The sequence below is a fragment of the Balaenoptera acutorostrata genome, chromosome 13 (genome assembly GCF_949987535.1).
Source record: "Balaenoptera acutorostrata chromosome 13, mBalAcu1.1, whole genome shotgun sequence".
In the NCBI taxonomy this organism is placed as follows: domain Eukaryota; kingdom Metazoa; phylum Chordata; class Mammalia; order Artiodactyla; family Balaenopteridae; genus Balaenoptera; species Balaenoptera acutorostrata.
This window is the reverse complement of record NC_080076.1, coordinates 78114225-78136353: the sequence shown is the minus strand read 5'-3', so window position 1 is coordinate 78136353 and position 22129 is coordinate 78114225. Positions and strand designations below refer to the sequence as shown.

The window sequence follows — 22129 nt, the reverse complement described above, 5'->3', positions numbered from 1 at the left end:
AGAAGATACTCATGGATGGGGGAGAAAAGGTAGGCTCAGAAGGAAATGACAGCAGTTATATATATACATGTATAATATTTTATATATATATAAAACAACTGCTGATACCTACCTATCTATCTATCTATCTAACTCAACAGTATAATCCAAGCCTTTGGAGAGTTTGCAGGTGTAAGAAGAGGCCAGCTCATTACTGGTTTCAAAGACCTCTATTCGGCAGGGGCAGACAGGGTTTTGGGTACAGAGGAAAAGAGACAGGTGGTGGGCGGGGTGGAGGAGTATGAAAGCAAGATCATGGAATTACGGGAACAAAGGGGCAGGTAAAGGGCTTCACTTTGGGAAAAGAGCCTCTTCTAAGACTTGAAGGAAAAGGAAGGAGTTAGTAATTGGGAAAATACAGAATGGTTGACAAATACAGTGCACATAAACCTGGACGAGAGCAAATGTTTTTAATAACAGAGGTCACACATGGAACAAGACTTCAGCAAGGCGAGGTGAGACTTTACGAAGGACGTGGAGGTCTTGATTTCAAGAGGAGTTGAAGAAGCGAGGGAAGAAGTCGTGGGGACCGTCAAGGGAAGAATAGGTTACTCTTTCACACAGTGAACCGATTCTTTAAAAGCAATTGCCTGCCAGGGGTGGGGGAGGCCATGGATGTGCATTAAGTTGTTCAGATGAGATTACAGAGAAAGAAGACTGGAGACTAGCTCCTCAGAACCGCCTCCCTAACGGGCCTGAATGCAGCCAGTCATGGTATAAAGCACACGGTGGGATTTCCGCTCTCCTCTTCTGCCGAACAGAGGGGGCAGAGGGGGCGTCGTGCTTCAGACGGTGTTTGAGAGGACAAATAAACTTTGTGGGCTGACCCACTGACGATGATAATAACTTTTCCTAGAAAAGAGCCTCGTGCCTTAGTCATTAGCCAAATTTCTAATCATACCAGTCATCTGAAAAACATAGATTGTGGCCATCAGGTCGAGCTATTTTGAATAGATTAGATAACTTAATAATATTATTAGAAAATCAAAGCCCTATCTAGCAGGCCTACAGCGGTGCTTATAAGTCATCTTTCTAAATAAAGCACAATATTTATTATGTACAATGATTTTTGCTATCAATCATGGATGATATGTTATACCAATAATGCTAATATGAAGGAGTACAGTAATACCATTCATTCAGGCTTGGGTTTGTAAATTTTGTAGTTTATTAACCATAAAAAAAAAATCAATTGCCTGATGGTCTCTAGATGTTTCTTCCAGCATTATTATTCCAGGAATCTACACCTTCTGAATAAGTGCATCTCACTGGCAATAGAATGTATCCCTGCTCCGCAACTTCCTGGTGACTGCACTGTCTAGAAAGAAAGAAATATATGTGCAAGAATAATACATATCCAAGCAGTTAGAACCATTGGTTAAAAGAGACAGGAAAAAAAGCAAAAACAAAAAGAAAGAAGGAAGTGTATCTGAGAAGGTGACTATTACCAGGGACAATTTTGGGTACTTGTTGACAGAGAACCTGACGGGGGAACCAAGTATACCTGGTGGCAGGTATCTTGGTTGGCGGTGGAGCTTTGGACAGGGGTGGCAGGCACTCTTGGCTGGCTGACCCAACTCCCATCCACAGCTGTCTTCACCCCCCTTTTTGGAGCCACTTTTAAGTTACAGGTAGCTGCAACTTGAAATGTAAGAGAGTTTGCTGGATGAGGCTTCTAATAAGACACCCTGGGTGGGTATCCTCCCCCTTCCTGTTCCTCCAACCTGACCGTGAACCCGCCACCTGGAGGTGCAATAGCCACTCTCAGTGCCATTTAGACTCAAACGAATGACTAAAGAGGGTGGAGCCAGGAAGAGCTGGGGATGAGCGTGCCCCAGGGGACCCTTGGTCATGTCTGGAGGCATTTTTGGTTGTTGCACTCGGGGGCGGTGCTACTGCATCTGGTGGGTAGAGACCAGGGATGCGGCCCAACATCTTACACTACCCAAGACAGCCCCTACCACGAAGAACTATCCAGCCCCGAATACCAAGTGCCACGGTAGAGATTATCTGCTCCTGGGGAAAGTCCAATGGAGCTGTTGTGTGAGTCCTAGATTGCCTGCCTTAGGATTTCTTGCTTTGGGAAGAAAAAACCCAATCGTTTAAGCTCCTGAGTTGGGCTATCTGTTATTTGTGGCTGAGTGAATCCCAAGTTGCTACAGCAGGGAAGCTCTTTGATTTAAGCCTGTCCCAGGGTAATCTCCAGATGACACTTCCTTTAGATGATTCTTACTGGCACTTTCCACGATTGTATGGGACAACCCGACCCATCTTTGAAACAGAGAGATGACAACCATTCAGTAGCTTCTTCTGCCAGAAGATGCCAACACCAATGGTGCCCTCCACCCACGTCGCCAGTAGGATCGGCTGGGTCCAAGATCACAGGCCTAAACGAGAGATTAGAAGTCATTAGAAGCATGCTTTTTAGAACCAGTGGCCTCAGAATTGGGGGCCCATTCTACTCTTCGTAATAAAACAATGTGTCTTTCTAGCTTAGATGTCTGTAATTCAAATGTACCAATACAGTTCAAAGTGATTTCCTAGAATTACATCATATTTGTCAGAAAAGTTTTGAAAGCTGTTCATTATTATACACATGAAGGCATTCTATAAACATCTCTCCATACTAGGGCAACTGAAATATAATGTATCATTTAATCAACTCTACTGTCAAGTAGGTCACACCCATGGTAGGCAAGCCAGGGTATCTTGTTGTCTTTTTTTTTTTTTCCTCCTCTATTCTTTCTCAATGTTTCTTTCTCTTCTCTCTTCTCTTTTCTTTTGCTTCTACTGTTTTGGTTCCCTGCTGCTGGTGCTGAGTGGATACACTAAGATTCCTTCCTATTCTTGAAGGATAAAGGTTTTGTGGGATGGAAGTTGGAAAGGGGAGATAAAACCTGATCTAATAAACAGCCTGCAGGATACACCGGCAGTGAATAATAGCATTATTTCTCAGGAACACACTTCCAACTTCCACACCTTTTAGACCTGCTAATGAATCCATGCTTTTCCTTCTGACCTAGAAAGATGAAAGCAACTCAGGGACCTGGTACCTTGGTCCTTCCTTCTTTATTCCTCCTGGATGACATTTCTCCTGCCTCCCTGGGATTTTACCCCTGGAGATTGTGGGTGGTTCTGACGGTCAGCACATTCCCTTCTCAGTTTCATATGAGGAATAATGGATCAGGACCCCGTGGGAGGTGAATTCAGGTCACCAAAATAGCATTGGAGGGAATCAGGTTAAGAAATGGAGGGGGCTGAGGTTTGGGGCACCTGGTTCTCTGGATCTGGGTCAGGAGGAAGTTCCTCACAGTCTCATCATCAAAGTTGTAGTTGACCAACCAGAAGACACAGAGATGCTGATATTTTGTGACCAACTCCAGGACCGTCCGGAAACCTTCAGCCGTGTCGAAATCCTGCGCCCCGCTCCCCTGCTCCCAGGCATAGATGGTGAGCAGCTCCAAGGCATATTTGGGGGGCAGAGACCCCTTTTGCTTCAGTTTGCTTCCACACTGAGGGAAGAGTGGAAACATCAGACGATACTGGTTAAAGCAGGAAGGTGAAATGAGCGTAGCAAGAGCCGTAGAGGGTGCACATGAAGGACTGCTGGGGCTGCAGTAGGGCACCCAAGTCTTGAGACGCAGTGCTGGGACTGGTCTGGGAAGGGTAACTTTGCAGCTTAAAGGCAGCCCACACAGGCTTCTTTGTTGTGCTTTGGCTTTATGTGACTTCCTGGAGTTATAACATAGTACCATTTACTAAAGACCCACTGTGTGCTAATTATGGGGCCAGACATTCCACCTACGTCATTCATTCCTGATCCCCCAACATCCCTACACAGGGGGCAGAGGTCACCATGACGAAGTCATGGGGAAGTGAAGTGACTTGCTCAAGGTCACCCTGTAGCCCTGAGCACCCTGAGCACCCTGGGGCTGGGCGTAGAGGTGGAAACCACAGGGTTCAGTCTCCTCGGGTTTCAGGAAGCTGGACACAGAAAGGAGACATCTCCTGAAAGAGCTGCTATTGTGCTGGGTGTCTGCTGTCATGAAAATACTCAGAAACTACCCTGTGAGCAAGACTGATGGAAGTGAAGGGAGGCGAACCAGTATAATGCAGAAAATGCAGCCCTTGGCGCTGCCTGTCGCTTCAACCTGCCTTCCAAGAGGTAGCATCTGTGTCTATTAATTATGGACACCCAGCAGCAGATAAGCCATGCGGGTGACTTGTAGGCATGAAAATCCCAACTTCAGCTGCCCTTTGGAGGCACGATAACTTGGATTCCTGCAGAATTCTTTGGTTGTCAGAGCAAAAGCAAAATAAACCATGTGTAGCAGCTTTGTTGGTAGGAGATGCTTACATCTGACCCATCTCAATGGGGTTAGTGATGGGAACCCCACAAAGATACTCAGGGTTAGGAGTGGGAAGATTCTGTAATGTGGTCCAGCCCCCAGCATGGGAGACTGTGAGCACCTGGTAAGTGCTGGTTTCATGGTCACAGAGTACTGATAAAAATAATACCAGATGGCCAGGACAAGAGCTGTCATACCCATTTGTACCAGTGCTTCACCAGGCGAATTAAATCCTTCAGTTTGGTGGGCCGGGAGCAAACGAAATTGCGCTGTAGCTCCGTGAAACAGGTAGAAAATTCTCCCCCTAGGGCGTCTGAGGATTTATGCAAACGGATGAGGTCAGCATAGATCCTGGGGCTGGGTGTAAAGCCAGACTTCAGTTCACCTAACATGGGGAAGAAATTTACATTATGCTTTAATCTGTATAGAAAGTAACAGATTTCAAAACACTGTTGACAACTATAATTTAATTCTGGGAAATTATTTTGAACTCTATTCGTGTATGTGAATTACTGATGTCTAAGATATTGGGTCATCTCTAGAGTAATGAGATATTAAAAATTACATGGTTTATATGAGTATAGGTGGTATTTATTATTAAAGTGTTATCTAGACCTGCACTGTCCAATAGGGTAGCCATCAGCCAAGGTGGCTATTTGCATTAGGAAAGGAAAATCAAATGAAAAATTTAGTTCCTTACTCGTACTAGCAACATTTCAAGCTCTCAATAGACACAGAACACAGATATAGGACATGTTCGTTATCCCAGAAAGGCCTTCTGGACAGTGCTGATGTGAAGTTTGCAAACTGTGGCCCCCAGACTAAATCTGGCCACCTGCTTGTTTTTGTAAATAAAGGTTTTTCGGAACACAGTCACGCCCACTTATTAATGTATCGTCTATGGCTGTTTTCAAGCTACAAAGGCAGAGTTGAGCAGTTGTGACAGATACCTTATGGTCCTTAAAGCTGAAAATATTTGCTCTCTTGCCTTTTATTAAAAAAGTTAGCTGACCCCCTACCTATATACTGTCATTTCCTCTCTAAAGACCCTAAGAACCATTCAGAGGGAAGGTACCAGAGTCTTCTTGATTTTGATTTGGAAAATGCCTGAAATAGCCTTGGTTTCTTTTTTTTTTTTTTAAATATTTATTTATTTATTTATTTATGGCTGTGTTGGGTCTTCGTTTCTGTGCGAGGGCTTTCTCTAGTTGTGGCAAGCGGGGGCCACTCTTCATCGCGGTGCGCGGGCCTCTCACTATCGTGGCCTCTCTTGTTGCGGAGCACAGGCTCCAGATGCGCAGGCTCAGTAGTTGTGGCTCACGGGCCTAGTTGCTCCGTGGCATGTGGGATCCTCCCAGACCAGGGCTCGAACCCGTGTCCCCTGCATTGGCAGGCGGATTCTCAACCACTGCGCCACCAGGGAAGCCCAGCCTTGGTTTCTTTTAATACACCATTGTGTATCTGTCACTCACGAATTGAATTTCTAAAGGAGTTTTTGCCTAAGATTGAAGGCGAACACCCAGATTTCCTGTCTTTGCCTCAGAATTTCTCCCACAGTCTGTTTTTTCATTTCCTTCCCTAATACTTGAGGCATTTTATCTATAAATGTGTACTGAATTCCTGTGTACCCCATTCTTTGACAGATGTTGTGAATGACACCATGGGACTATAAGATGTGGGTTCTGGCCGTCGTAGGGATAAAATAAACGAGAATGAAAATGTATACAGGTGTAAGGTATTGCTGTCATTATGAATGCCACCTGTTGGGGCACTGGACCAGGTCCGATCAGTAAGTCACATGACTTTCCCTCCCCCCACCCCTCCCCCCATCACACCAGAATCCCTCTTCCTCTTCCAGAAGCTCAAATCTTAGGAGTCTTACCTAGGGCATTAAATGCAGGCAGCACATCAAAGTCAACACTTTCGTTGAGGACTTTGGATTTCAGAGTGAAGCTCAGCACCCGAGGAGCCTTCCATTTTGAAATCTCAAACTTCACTTCAAAATCCTTCTCCTGCTGACAGGCTTCCAGCTGCTTATGGATTTCCTTGATGATTCTGCATCTCTCGTTTTTTTGGGAGGTGTAGCTTTTCAGCGAGTCCACGAACACAACAAGGTCGGCATCGGAGCCACTCTTCAGAGCCGTGCCTTTGGCGGTTGACCCCCCCTAGGGAAGAAAGGCAAATCGAGATACAGCACTTTCTAGAGCTTGAGCCCTCACCCCCATGGGCTGGCGCCCGTTGGGCTAATTAATGAGGTTGCCAGGGGCAGTGCCAAGTTCGAGTCTCCAGTTAGGGCTGATTCCAAAGCAGAGTGTTTCATTTTCCAAACAAATAGAATCATCTGGTTCCAAAGGTGGCTCATCTCGTGCCATTTGGTGTGTGAATTTGCCCACAAACAATGGATGGGCTAGTTATAAATGACCTGCTTCTCAAGTCAACTTCCTAAAGATTTCTGGTAAAGACTATGTAGCTTTACAGACTCACAGACATGGAGAACAAACTAGTGCTTACAGTGAGGAGAGGGAAGTGCAGAGGGGCACTACAGGGGTGGGGACGTAAGAGGTGTAAACTGTTAGCAATAAAATAAGCTACAAGGTTATATTGTACAACATGGGGTATATAGCCAATATTTTATAATAACTATAAATGGAGTATAACCTTTAAAAATTGTGAATCACTATACTGTACACCTGTAACTTATATAATATTGTACAGCAACTATACTTCAAAAAACATAAATTTAAAAAAGAGACCATAGTGAGAAAAAAAATCCTCAACTAAGAGTGAAAATCTAAAATTTTCCCCCTAGATAAAACAAAATTCAAATGGATCAATATGCAATGAGCAAATTTTAAACACAAGGCACTGTATTAATATCAGTTGAATGTGCTGTTAGACATTATATAGATCCCTTTGCATACTTGATCTTATGAAATATAGTCCTCAAGATGTCCATTTACAGTATACTGGACAAACAAACAAAAAAAGAGTATGTAACTTTATTTGAATTCCTGTGACCTGAAATAAATCAAACTAAAGGCAAGCCTGACATCATCTCTTCCCTCCTGCAATCTGGGGACCATTGGATGAATATTCGTCATTTAGATGCAGGGGTTGGCAAACTTTCTGTAAAGCATTAGATGATACATATTTTAGGCTTTGTGGGCCACGTGTGTCTCTGCCACATAAGTTTCTACTTCCCCCTCCTCACTTTTCTCCTCCCCATCCTCCTCCTTTTCCTCTTCTTCTTCCTCCTCTCCCTTCTTCTCCTTCTTCTGCAACTATGTAAAAATGTAAAACCACTCTTAGCTCGCTGACCCTGGCTTGCCAAGCTCTGCACGAGGCAGCTTAGGCAGGCACACAGGTTCATTCTGTCTATTTTGTGAAGTTCTCCCTGAAGGCACAGCTCCTTAGCTGACGGGCGTCTTTGAGAGTGAGTCGGGGAAAAGCCAGCTTCGCACGGAGCTCTCTCAATGCCACAACTTCGGTGGGATTTGCTCTGAGCATCAACCCGCATGTATGTTTTCCTGGTTTTCCCCAGAAAGCTCATTTGATTTCTGCAAAGGCAATGTTTATTTTACCCATGGGTAGTGAATGCCTGGCTACTTGGCCTAGGAGGCGAGGGGAGGGAGTGGAGCTTCCTGTACACAGATGCTCAATTAATCCCTGGTCCATGCCACTTCATTCATGCAGCTGGTCTCCCGGGCCACAGCCCCCTCCCTACATTCTCCAGCTGGCACCTCCTCCATCACCTCAGCAGACAACTCTTTCTTGCAACCAACTTCAGGAAGATAGAAAGCAACTTCTTATCGGCCAAAGGCTCTCTTCCTATTTTCTTCTTTGATGTGTCATTAACGTTTCTTATTTATTTACTATCATGTTAATGAGAGGCTGGGGAAGGAGAGGACAAAATGAGTGCTTCAACAATGGTTCACTGACCATGAACACAGCCAGTCTTGTTTTCCCTCAAATTAACCTCGTGAGACGTTTTACTCATGGCGCATGGGACGTCGGTACTGGTCCCCAGACCCGTCCCAGGGCAGCATGCACACAGATCTGTTTTTTGTATCACGGCAAATGTTTTTGCTCACAGGTCAGCACTTTTCTCCCTCCCTTCTTGTGACCCTGGACACACAGTTATCTGGTTGGTGGCCAACAGACGGAGGCAAGTGTGTCAGCGCGTGACCTTGGAGTCTTGGACAAGAATGGCCCCATCTGCTGAATCTCTAGCTCAGTTGATGGGATGAATTGAAACCAGGAAGACTGTCACTTTTTGTTTTAATACACGTGGAGCTTAGAATCTGCTGTGGTTTGAATGGTGGCCCCCCCCAAAAGAGATGTCTGCTGGCAACATGTGTGAATGTGATGTTATTTGGAAAAAGGGTCTTTATAGATGTAATTAAGTTAGGGATCTGCGGGCCCTAAATCCAATGACAAGTGTTCTTAGAAGGGAAGAGAAGAAAGACCCAGAGGAGAAGGTGACAGGGAGAGGGAGGCAGAGATTGGAGTGATGCACTACAAGCCAAGCACCGGCAAGCGTTGCCAGCAGCTCTCGGAGGTTAACACGAATCAGAAGTCTATTGTGAATGGGACTTCCCTGGCAGTCCAGTGATTAGAACTTGGCACTTTCAGTGCCGTGGGCCGGGCTCAATCCCTGAAGATAACCAGGTCGGGGAACTAGGATGCCGCAAGCCGCACAATGTGCACCCCCCAAAAGTCTATTGTGAATGACGTAAGCGGTGCATCAGCACCCTCCACTGAAAACCAGGGTCCTAGCTGCCCATCTCCCCAGCTTCCCTCCCTCATCCTTTGTCCTCACATTTCCAGTGGTCACGAGCATTGCAGAGTTACAGGAACAGCTTAGTCCCCGCCAATAACAAAGAGAAAGGCCATTGCTCACCTTGACAATCTTCTGACACTTTGTAGTTGAATGTCGAAAGCAATTTTCTTTAAGGAACTTACAGATGACATCAACAGCTTTCTTGATCTGATCTAGGAAAGTCCTGTTGGGCTGGAGACAGTCCTTGATGAACTTATCTAGAAGATGGCCTGGGGTCACGTAGAGCGGTGCAGGCTGTGGAAGGAGCCCGCTATGAGATGCCGCCTGCCAGCCACCTGTCCCCCACCCCCGCTTCCTCCCCTGCCTGCTCTGCCCCCCTGATCTCTCCCTCCTGCTCCCAACTCTCCTGCTGGTACCTTTGTCATCCTGAGTTCTTGCATTGACATATACCAAGAGCATATCTGAGCGTTTCGGGTGGTACCCAAGATCCCCCAGAAACAGAACCTCTCCTAGTTGCTCCTCTCACCCTCTGGAAGGGATCTGGATCCTTCTCCCAACAGGTCTGTGAAGACCTGGCTCCAAATTACTGTCTAGTTTCCGCTTTCTGTTCCGGGATCGTCCACAAATGGCCAGCACCTCTTGGCTTCTCCGACTGCTCTGTTCCTTCCTTATTTTCCCATTTATTATAGGTATTTTTGACTTCTGATGATCACACTCATTCCTTTTTCAAGGTTCTATCAGCCTCTGTTAAACACCCTGTGCCCAGGTGGATTGGTTTCCCCGCACTGCCGTAACAAATCACGGTTCTAGACGTCTGCAATAAAAGTGTAGGCAGGGCCATGCTCCCTCCAAAGGCTCTAGGGGAAATCCTTCCTTGTGTCTTCCAGCTTCTGGAAGTCCACGGCCTTCCTTGTCTTGTGGCTGCATCATGCTGACCCCTGCCTCTGTTGTCACGTGGCTTTCTCCCTTCTGTGTCTGTGTCCCTGTGTATCTTCCTATAAGGGCACCAGTCACTGGTTTCAGGGCCCCCGCTGATCCAGGATGACCTCTTAACGGGTAATACCTGCAAAGACCCTACTTCCAAAGAAGGTCACATTCTGAGGATCCGGGTGGACATGAATTTTGCGGGACACTATTCAACCCTCCACACCAGGGGATGCTGTTCCCTCTAAATGTGTTGAAGAGAGGGCTGTCCTGGAGTCAGAGGGGCCGTGTGTTCAGTCTGAAGGGACAGTTACCTGTTCTCTAATCCAATGGGGCCGTGGAGGGTGGGACCTGCTCACTCCCTTGTACCTGTGGTCACTTCTGGAAGGAAACCATATTCTGATGTCTAAATGGGGTCTGACACCTGCATAAAAGTGAAGTTCTCTCCTCTCCAGTAGAAAACATCAGATGGGATGTGCTCCATGGACCACAGGTCATGACACCTCACTTGAGCATCTTCTCTTCCCTGTTCTGCGTGCTCTGGTCAGGCCTCAGTCTGCAGAGGCAGTTTACTTCTTGCTAGCGGGAGGGAGAATAGTGATATCACCCCCACACACACACACAGTCCACGTCCTGCTCTATGACTATTACCCTATATGGAAAATGGGACTTTGCGGATATGATCAAATTTGTGTTGATAGATGTGCTTCTCCTTTGGGGGATGGGAGGGGAAAAACCAATGCATCTGGCCCTTCATTAGTTCTCCCATTTGCAGCCTCGCTTCTCGCTCTCGCCCCCAACGCCTGCTTCAGTAGAGCTCAGAGGTTGTCCCAGCATCCGCAGGGGTGACTGCCACCCACGTCTCTTGGGCTCTGCTCCATTTCATCTGTCACCACCTTCTCACCTGCTTTCTCTCTTGCAGAAACTAATTGAAATCTCTCATCTGCAGGTGCCCGCCTTTACTCTTTGTTCAATTTTGCACTTTACTATCATTTTAATGGAAGGGGACGTCCCTAATGGTGTGTTATAGACTGAATTGTGTCCCCCTAAAAGATATGTTGAAGTCCCAACCTCTAGGCCCTATGAATGTGACCTTATATGGAAATAGGGTCTTTGCAAACAGGTAATCAAGTTAAGACGAGGTCATTACTGTGGGCCCTAATCTGGTACGACTGGTGTCCTTATAAGAAGAGGAGAGAGACACAGAGACAGACATGCCTGGAGGGAGGACATTGTGAAGACACACCACACACACACAGAGAAGGCCGTGTGACAACAGAGGCAGAGATTGGAGTGTTGCTGCCACAAGCCACGGACTGCTAATGACCACCAGAAGCTGGAAGAGGTGAGGAAGGACTTTTCCCTAGAGCCTTCAGAGGGAGCATGGCCCTGCCAACATCTTGATCTTGGATTTCTAGCCCCCAAAACTGTGAAAGAGTAAATTTCTGTTGCTTTAAGCCACCAGTGCATGGTGCTTTGTCATGGCACCTCTGGGAAACCAGCTCACGGTGATCTTGGATAAGGCTGCAGTCTGAGTATCGGGAGGGCCCTGCCTGCAGCAGGACACGAGCTATATTGGAAAGCCCTCTCACCAGAACATTCCAGGACAGTCCAGGTGACTCGTTCGGCCTGAGAGAATATAACCAGGTTTGAGCTTTTCGTTTTAGCAGCTGCCAGCAGGTGTTATCTTTGCTCACATTACTGGTTGGGTCAGTTGGATCCAAGATCACCGGCCTATGAATTTGATTAAAAAAAATCAGTTAGGAGAAGAAATCAACTTGGGGGAAAGAGGCCTGGACTGGGCATCTGGAAACCTGGATTTTACCTCCTGCAGTTCCCCCCAATTGCTGAAGTGCTCTAAGATGTCTAGCCTCTCTGGTCCTGTGTTCTCTGCTTTACAGACATGTTCCATTCATAACCTAATAAAATGGTCTCCTCTTTCTGCTGACCCCTCCTCTCTCTGCCCCTTCCTTCTATGAGGGGAAGTGTTTGCTTTGGGGACAAAATGTGACGATGGTTTAGAATGTGAAAAGCATCGAAGCGTCCCTCTTTCAGACAGACCTCTCTTTGCCTCCCTACCCACTGCTGCTGGCATTCTTTTGGTGCATGCTTGGCCGGGAAAGACAGGGGTGCACCCTCATTCTAAGGGGGCACAGCCTGGCATGTAGATAAAGAGGTAAGGAGAGAGGGCCGTGGGAAGTTTGGTACCTCGGGGATCGGAGGTGGCCCAGCAGGATGTTGCGGACGGTCTCATCCTCAAAGTTGTAGTTGACTGTCCAATAGACACACAGCTGCTCCTGCTTGCTGATAAGCTCCAGAACAGTCCTGATACCTTCAGCTATATCAAAGTCTTCCGCTCCACACCCCTGTTCCCAGGCATAGACTGTAAGCAGCTCCAGCGCATACAAGGGCAGCAGGGATGAATCCTTCAGCGTTTCCTGGCATTGTGGAAGGAGAAAAGTGTAGCAGATAATTTGGAATCCAGTTCCGCCCATGCCAGGGGTCTGAAATCAAGAAACTAGAAGTCTATAGGAAGTCACTGTCCCCTGTCAGTGATTGAAATGATATCATGGCTAAAATTCGATGGACTGACAATAGCAAGTGTTGATAAGAATGTGGAGCACCTGAAATTGTCGTACACTGCTGACAGGAGTGTGATGGTACAACCGTTTGGGAAAACTATTTGGGTGTATTTACTAAAGTTATATATATATATATATTCCACAAATTTATTCATATATGCCATGTGTATATGTATACACATATACATATATATACACAGATAAGGTATATATAATGTATATATGTACAATGTGTGTATATATATGAGGTATATGTGTGTGTGTGTGTATATATATATACACACACACACACATACATATATAAGGTATACCTTATAGCACAGCAGTCTCACTCCTGCATATTTACCCAAGAGGAATGACTGCTTAAATTCACAAAAAGACATGTAGGGGAATATCCACTGTAACCTAATTCATAATATGTCCCTCAGCAGTAGAATGCCTCCATGTACAGTGTATTAATGCAATGGAATAGTACAAAACAATGAAGAACCACTACTCCCTGCAACAACATGGACAAACCTCTCAGGCATAATATTGAGCAAAAGATGGCAAACACGAAGTACATGCAGTATGATTCCATTGACATCAACTTTAAAAACAAGCAAAACTAATTTGTGGTAACAGATGTTAGTATAGTGGTTTGTTTGGGGGGAGTATGGTCTGGGAGTGGGCGTCCTGCTGGAGCACAGGAAATGTGCCCTATTTTGATCTGGGTGTTGCCTGAAAGGCTATAAAAACACATTGAGCTGTATTCTTTTTTTTTTTTCTTTGCCCACACGGCATGTGGGATCTTAGTTCTCCCACCAGGGTTCGAACCAGCACCCTCTGCACTGCAAGGGCAGCATCTTAACCATTGGACCACCAGGAAATCCCTGAGCTGTATTCTTAACATTGTTGTACTTTACCCAACGTGAATTATCTCAGTAAAAGGGAAACGGATGATAGCAATAGACATGCAATTTGAAGTTTACCTTTTGACACCAGTACTTTACCAAGAGGATCAAATCCTTCAGCTTGCTGGGATGGTTGCTAAAAAACTTCTCCTGGAGTTCAGTGAAGCAGATTGAGAACTCACCGGGGCTGGCTTTCACCATATCCAAGGCTCTTTTGAGCTCTCGATAGGTGCAGAGGCTGGGCTTCTCACTTAAGCCTGTCGTGAAACAGAAACAGAACTTTTGGTTTTCATGGAACTTGGCCTCGGTGAGCCCACAAAGAAGGCTGGATGTGGTTTGGTAGCACACGTTCACTGCTTCATCTGTAAGAGGACTGGTGCATTTGCATAAAAGGTGAGGGGCGGCTTGTCCTACTAGATAATAAAATGTAGTTAGGCTAATATTTAGTAAAGAAAGTAATTTAAAAATTTCTCAGTAGCTTACTTTTCTCAGAAAGCGACCATTATTGTTTCCGTCTAGGAAAGTTTATCTGTTTGGAATGTGTAGCTCTGCCGCTATCTGGTGGCAGCTTCTCCGTACTACATGTGAGGAAGAGCTGATTTCTCGTTCTCACATCATTCTTTGCGAGATGGAGTGCAGCCAGCAGAGGGCGCTCTAGCCTAATCACCAGCCACCGTGCTCTGAACCAGAGGACAGAACATAGGATTTCCTAGGAATTCTGAGTCACACTCTGTCTCTTCACCTTGACTCCAGCCTTCCTTTGAGTCAGGCACGTATACTCAACCCTTATCATCCTAAAGGTCCTGCAAGTTAGCTGTTTCTAGCCTTGATCTTACAGTTGGCAAAAGTGGGTTAGTAGTAAGACCAGGATGAGAATTCAAGGCTGCCTACCTTGCAGACTGGTGCATTTTTCTCTGCACTAGGTCACCTTTCTGTGAATGTAAGTCGTCAGGGTGTGTGTGTGTGTGTGTGTGTGTGTGTCCACCTTGAAGGCACTGGGCCTGGGGCTTAAAAGACCTGGGCTTTTATTCTAGTTCTGTCAGTAACTGGCTGTGTGGCCCTGGACACATTCATTTCGTTCTGCTTCCTCACTTGTTTAATGAGGGGTTGAATTCCAGCTCTGGTATTTAAGTTTGTGATAATATATGTACCTGTGCTTGAGACTAAGCTGTGACTGTGCTTAGTCTTACCCATTCAATCAACCATCCATCCATCTATCCAGTCAACCAGCCAGCCAGCCAGCCAGCCAGCCAACCATCTATCCATTCAAACAGCTGCCCATGGAAGATCTTTGCCTTGATGTTGACCTGATTAGAGGCACATTCCAAATACCTGCTCCAGCTGAACTTTTCCCAGATGTTTGCCCCATCCTCTACCTCTAACCAGCATTTATTCTAGTCTAAATCCTCCAATGTAGTCCACAGAACAGCAGCAATATCATGGCACTGGTTAGAAATATAGAATCCTGGACCCCAATCTCCTGAATCAGAACCTGCATTTTAACAAGTTTCTCGGGTGATTTGTGTATATGTCACAGTTTGAGATGCTCTACTCTAGAGTCTAGAACATTTCCTCCAAAGTCAACTAGGAGATAAGGGAGAAATTCTACAGAAGAGAGTAAGCTCAGGGTAGGAGGAAGCTCCTCTTTTGAAAGTCAACGGTCTCTCAGGACTTTCCTGGTGGTCCAGTGGTTAAGACTCCGCACTTCCACTGCAGGGGGTGCAGGTTCCATCCCTGGTAGGGGAACTAAGATCCTGCATGCCACACAGTGAGAAAAGAAAGAAAGGAAAGAAAGGAAAGAAAGAAAGGAAGGAAGGAAGAAAGAAAGGAAGGAAGAAAGAAAGAAAGAAAGGAAGGAGGGAAAGTCTACGGTCCCTCATTTTGGAAAGCACCAGTGGTATTTATTCAGATGCCAGGCTATCTACCACCCCTTTTTTTGGCTTTGCTCTCTTGACAAGCCACTCCAAACCCAAACCTCCACCCCCCCCACACACCCAGGGGGGCTCACCCAGAGCGTTGAAGGCGGGCAGCATCTCAAAAGTGATGCTCTGCTGTTTTGTGGACAGCTGGATGGTGAGCTTGCCATTAATGCTCTGGATCTCCATCTTGGCTGCCAGCTTCATTGTGAGCTCACAGTGTTTCAACTGTGCCCAGATTTTGCTGAGGAGGCCATGTTGGCTTTTCTTCTGATCCTGGAATTGTTCAAGGCCACCGATGAAGATGACGAGGGTACCATCGGAGTTGCCCCTCAAGACTGTTCTCCGGCCATAGGAGCCACCCTGCCAGCAACAGAGAAGTGGATGTGAGACTCTGAACCCTTTGGGGTCGCAGGGCACCCCGACGGGCAGAAGTATTTCTCACTTCAAGCAAAAGCCCCAAATGTCAACATAGTCTAAAAGCTGAGTGGCAGATGTTCACTTGTCCACCCAAAGAACTGAATCAGGATGCCCATAGCAGCACTTTTTTTTTAATAAATTTATTTATTGTATTATTTATTTATTATTTTTGGCTGTGTTGGGTCTTTGTTGCTGCGCACGGGCTTTCTCTAGTTGCGGCGAGCGGGGGCTACTCTTTGTTGTGGTGCACCAGCTTCTCATTGCGGTGGCTTCTCTTATTGCAGAGCACCGGCTCTAGGCGTGCGGGCTCAGTAGTTGGGGCTCACGGGCTCTAGAGCGCAGGCTCAGTAGCTGTGGCACACAGGCTTAGTTGCTCCGCGGCATGTGGGCTCTTCCCGGACCAGGGCTCAAACCCGTGTCCCCTGCATTGGCAGGCGGATCCTCAACCACTGCACCACCAGGGAAGCCCCATAGCAGCACTTTTCCTACGAGCCCCAAACTGGAGGCAACTTGAATGGCCATCAGCAGTAGAATGGACAAATGTGGTGTATTCATACAGGGAACACATGACAACAATGAAATGACAAACAACAGCTGCACACAACAACATAAATTTCATCAACAGATGGATCAGAAAAACCCACACACTAAAGCCACACAGTACATGATTTCTTTTATACAGGGTGACCAACCTCTGGTTTACCTTGGACTTGCTCAGTTTTAGCACCAAGAGGCCCATGTCCCAGAAAACCCTTCAGTCCCGGGCAAACTGGGATGGTTGGTCACTCTATACAAAGTTTAAAAATAGGCAAAACTAATCTATGCTATGCTGTCAGACGTCAGGAGAGTGGTTGCCTGGGGTTGGGGGTAGCGAGTGGATGGGGGGTTCAGGGGCTCTTGGGTCGGGGCTGGGAATATTTTATTTCTTGATCTGGGCGTAGGTTACACATGTATGTTGTTTGTGGCAATCCATCACGCTGTACACTTAGATCTGTGCACTTTTTGTATGTATTATTAATATTTTAATTAGAAAAAAGTTAACAATATTGAGAGGTATGATGGTATAGTGGTTAAGGGTGCATGCTCCCAAACAGATTACCTGAGCTTAAAATCCCAGGTCGGATGCCAACTATTAAATAACTTCTCCACGCTTCAGTTTCCTCATCTGGGCCAAGGCAGGAGATACCAAGTGTCCAGGTATCTTTACTGCTAGGGCTAGTGGGTGTGTGTAAGGGCAGAGGCCAGAAAGCACTGTGCCTCCAGAGAAGTGGGATTCCGGTGCCGGAGAGCATGGGGTTTGTGGTGGGCATCCATAAGCCCCTCCCCACCCTAGGGTCCTGGTCCCTTCCCAGCACCCTTTCTTCCCCAAAGGTCCAGAATCTTCAGCCTCAACCCTGGGATTTGTGCCCATAGCACCAAACATTTCTAACTGATGAGAGCTCCCCGCCCCTTGCTGTTGAGAAGACACAGAGCATCCTTGGGTAGTTCTACTGAAGCCTTGTAGACTCAGTTTACTCCTCCGTAAAATGAGGAGGATAAAAACAATAAAAGTAACCACAGCTAATTTACTGCTCTAACTTTGTACCAAGCCCTGTGCAAGAACATTATGTGCTTAAGCCTCATAAGACTTTGCAATGAGTATTATTTCTCTCCCATTTTACAGATTCAGACACTGAGGCACAGAGAGGTTAAGCAACCTGCCCTGGGTCACACAGTAGTAAGGGGTAGAACCGGCTCCCCAACCTGTACTCCTAAACTCTACACCATATCCCACCATCTCACTCGAGTGTGGGGCTAGACAAGATGATGTCTTGTGTGCCCAGGGCCCGGCACACACTAGGTGCTCAGCACCAAGTTTCTCTGCCTTCTGGGTCCCAGAAGCCCTGACCCCAGCCTTCTACTCACTTTGGCCACACTGATCACCATGGGGAACTGCTCAGCTTCCTGCAGGACTGCACAGATGGTGTCCACGGTCTGGTCGATCCGTTTCTGACAGTCTTCAAAGGGCCTCAGGTTGTCCTGGATAAACTCACCCAGTTTCTGGGCAGGCTGTTTGTAGAGATGGGACTCCCAGTTTTCCATTGCTCTGGCTGGCTGCTGAGACGACAGCTAATGGCAGAGCTGGAGGCAGAAGAGAATGAGGAACTCCTGTGCCAGGAGACTGAAACCGAAACTCATGTCTGGGGAAAAGGAAACTCACAGAACCGTCCCAGCCGGCTGCCTCAGTCCAGGGTTTTGCCCTCCCCCAAGCTGTGATGATCAGCCTTTCAGCTGCTCTCAAGGAATACTTGTGGTTAAAAATGCAGCCTCTGGAGCTGGACTATGAGGGCTTGATACATGCGAGATCTGTGTCCTTGAGCACATTGCCAGTCCTTTTTGTGCCTTGATTTCCCCATCTATAAAATGGGGATAACAATGGTACCTGTCTCACAGGCTTAATGCAAGGATTAAAGACTTGCAAAGTGCTTAGAACAGGACCTGGCACACGGGTAGAGCTGTAAAGTGTTTGTTAAGCAAATAACTTCATAGGGGGCCAAAGGTCATCTTTTTTCTTTTTTTTTAATTGAAGTATAGCTGATTTACAATATTGTGTTAGTTTCAGGTATACAGCAAAGTGATTCAGTTATATCTATATCTATATATAGTTTTTTTTAGATTATTTTCCCAGAGGTCATCTTTTGAGGCTCTTTCCCCTTCTCCCTGTTCCCAATGGCCTGGGAACTCAGAGTTAATGAGAACAGCGAGGAGAAAGAGACCCAGAGAGGGCACTGACTTGTTCAGGGACACACAGCAAGGCAAGGGCTCAGCCACTCGGGTTTTAGTTCTGCCACTGAGCAAACACAGGTCCCAAGAGGTCTGTGTCTGTGTGCCCAGTTCCTCAGCACACACATGGACACCTGCCAGGTTTCATCGGGCACTTACCCCACCCAGCAAGGAAGGAAAACAGGCCCAGGAGCACACAGGCCAGAGGGGAGACAGACGTAAAACTCTTGTGTTCAGGACCATGAAAATGAAACTCCCAGGCAGCTCCCACTGGCTTCCTCTGTAACACAGAAGGTAAACACCTCCAAGGTGGGACAGAAGCAGACCCCCTTCTCTGTTGTGATGATTAATTTTGTGTCAACTTGGCTAGGACCATGGTACTCAGATATTTGGTCAAACAGTCTTCTAGATGTTTTTTTGAAGGTATTTTTGAGATGAGATCAACATTTAAATCAGTAAACTTCAAGGAAAGCAGATTACTCTCTATAATGTGGGTGGGCCTCACCCAATCAGCTGAAGGCATGAATAGAAAAAAGCCTGGGGACATCCCTGTTGGCACAGTGGTTAAGAATCTGCCTGCCAATGCAGGGGACATGGGTTCGAGCCCTGGTCCAGGAAGATCCCACATGCTGCAGAGCAACTAAGCCCATGCGCCACAACTACTGAGCCTGCGTGCTGCAACTACTGAGCCTGCATGCTGCAACTACTAAGCCCACGTGCCTAGAGCCTGTGCTCCGCAACAAGAGAAGCCACCACGATGAGAACCCCATGCACCACAACGAAGAGTAGCCCCTGCTCGCCGCAACTAGAGAAAGCCTGCAAGCAGCAACAAGGACCCAATGCAGCCAAAAATATAAATTAAAAGAAAAAAGAAAAAAGAAAAAAGCCTGATCTCCCCCAAGGAAGAGGGAATTCCACCAGCAGATGCTTCCCTGGGTTTCCAGCCGGCCAGCCTACCCTGCAGAATTTGGACTTGTTGGCCCCTGCAATGACACAAGCCGATTCATTAAAACAAATCTTTCTCTAAATCTAGATCTATAAAACCTATTAGTTCTGTTAACCTCAAAAGTAAAACAGCCAGTTATTTTACCAGCAAAATGGCTTTATTCGGGAACAGCAGAGAATTTCAATTTGGGACAAGCAGGCTATAGCAAAAGTCATAGGCAAGTCCAACAAACAAAGAAGAGGAACATTATTTTATAGAGAAAAAGGAGGAAGTTGGGAGGGGTTGTTTTGAACGAGAGTCCATTGGAGAAAAGCAAGAATTCAGGGTGATGACAAGTGATTGGCTTAGCTGCCGGGGTAGCCAGTTTCCTCCAAGAGACGCAATGTACATCATTCCTGTCCAGGCCTGTCACTGACAGTGTTTTCCTGTTGATGCTTCTTCTTGTTGGGGTCTGTTGATTGACTGTCTTTCCTATGACTGAATTCCGGTGGTACTTGAGGTGTGTGAGAGCGCCGCCTTCTGGTCTCCTGACTCCACTTAAAATGAGGTTTCCCTTTATGTGTTCATTTTCACTGTTCAGTTTCTCTGGAGAAACTTGATTATCACACCTGCGCATTAAGGGCCCTTCCCTGCCCTTATCTGACTTCTACTGTAACACCTAGAGGTAGGCTGGGCGGGCAGAGATCATAAGGCTTCTTTTCTAGATAAGAACATAGAGGCTCAGAGAGTGGAAAAAATTTGCCCAAGATCATACAGCTTGTAAGTTGTCTGACTAGGTTCTAACTACCCACTTTCCAAAGTCGGTGCTTTATTTTTATTTTTAAAATATTTTATTTTGAAATCTTTTGAAACACAAAGAACTCTCTCATATCCTTCATCCTGAAATATTTCACCACATTTGCTCCTCATTCTCTATGTATCAGTATCATTATTACTGAGCCATTTGAGTGCATGTTGCAGATAATTGGGCAGAAGCCAAGAGATTTCCTATATACCGCCCCCCCCCCGCCTCCTCCCCCTCCCCCACCCACACAGCCTTGCCCACTATCAACATCCCCCAGCAGAGTGGGAGAGTGGGACACTTGTTACAAGTGATGAACCTTCATGGACACATCAGAATCACCCAGTCCCCTTTACTCTTAAATACTTCCATATGTATCCCCTAAGAATATGGGTATCTTGTTACATAAACACAGAATGACAACCCCATTCAGAATTGTACCTTTGATACAATGCTATCATCTCTTATAGCATATATAATGGATATATTCTTATATTCAATTTTTACCAGTTATTCCAATGTTGTTCTTTATAGCAAACCCCCCCCTCCTCCAAATCTAGGATCATGTTACATTTAGATGTCATGTGTCAGAGATGGATCTCCTGGGAAGCCACTGGGAAAGGCATGGTGACTTTTTATTGGGGGAATCCCTCAGTGTTCTAATGGTCCATCCTTGAAGTAGTTTGATGGGGCAGACTGAGTGCCCCTCGTTTGTGGCCCATTTAGTTTGCCCCCAGGGACACCATATTTTATGACCAGCTCCTTAATTCTCTGTGGGTCAGGCCATCCTTACTGCCCCTCCACCCTACCACTCACGAAGAGAAGTGTGTCCACGTCACGGGTAAGTGTTGTCTCATGGCCGCTATGATTTCGCGGTTCTACCATCCCCAGTGCTGTTAGGAGGCCTGTGACAGCATCTTCTATGGAGGAGGCCACCCGAGCTTCTTAGTGATGCTGAGTCCTCTCACAGGCGTATTCTTTATGGCCTCGGTAACGCTGTATTCTCTGCTTTTCCATGGGAGATAATTTTCTGGACCTATATAGCACATCCACCCAAGCACATCCACTTCCCTGACCTTTGAATCCCATCTTCCACCATCTCCCACGGGAATATCAGCATTTTTGTTCTCACCTGGCAGAAGCTCTCACTTTTTCCATTCTGAGAGCCTGGCTAACAGCAGCTCTGCACCATCTCCTGGGGTCCTTGCCAGGGTGTGAAGTCCTGAGTTCCAGGAGGGGACTTCCAAGCCAATAAACTCTTCCGCATCTGACCTGACACTGGAGCCCCTTGATCAAGTGCCCTCGGGGTCACTTCCACACACACCCACCTGACTTTTGCTGCTACACGCTGCCCGGGTCTTCTGGCTGTTTGGGATATAGGTCCATCCCTCCCTCAGCAGGCCCAGCACGCCCCTGGCTGGGCTATTTTGGGGCTCAACCCTACTCATAGTCCTAGTGGGCAGGAGGGGAAGTGGGTGCCGGTCCTGCGGGGTCTTATGGAAGAGAGACCTCTGCAGAGTCTCCTTGCAAGGGGGGAGGTGCTAGCTTTTTTTTTTTTTTTTTTTAAATTTTTATTTATTTATTTATTTATTTATTTATTTTTGGCTGTGCTGGGTCTTCGGTTCGTGCGAGGGCTTTCTCTAGTTGCGGCAAGTGGGGGCCACTCTTCATCGCGGTGCGGGGACCGCTCTTCATCGCGGTGCGCGGGCCTTTCACTATCGCGGCCCCTCCCGTTG

General features: G+C 46.6%; 1 protein-coding gene across 2 annotated transcripts; it reads right to left on the bottom strand.

Moving 5' to 3' along the window:
- Positions 1–1184: 1184 nt before the first annotated feature.
- On the bottom strand, positions 1185–18061 carry OAS2 (2'-5'-oligoadenylate synthetase 2). 2 transcript variants are annotated; one of them, XM_057526683.1, is made up of 11 exons: positions 17809–18061; positions 15576–15846; positions 13646–13824; positions 12301–12530; positions 11685–11826; positions 9289–9462; positions 6271–6553; positions 4586–4773; positions 3313–3551; positions 2273–2426; positions 1185–1357 (listed from the first exon to the last, which is right to left on the bottom strand). In XM_057526683.1, exons 1-11 carry the CDS (start codon positions 17983–17985, stop codon positions 1268–1270), a joined length of 2127 nt encoding a protein of 708 aa, XP_057382666.1. In that variant the 5' UTR covers positions 17986–18061; the 3' UTR covers positions 1185–1267. The 2 variants fall into 2 exon arrangements, with proteins under 2 accessions (XP_057382666.1, XP_028019425.2); XM_028163624.2 differs by having other exon boundaries at positions 1185–2426.
- Positions 18062–22129: the final 4068 nt, after the last annotated feature.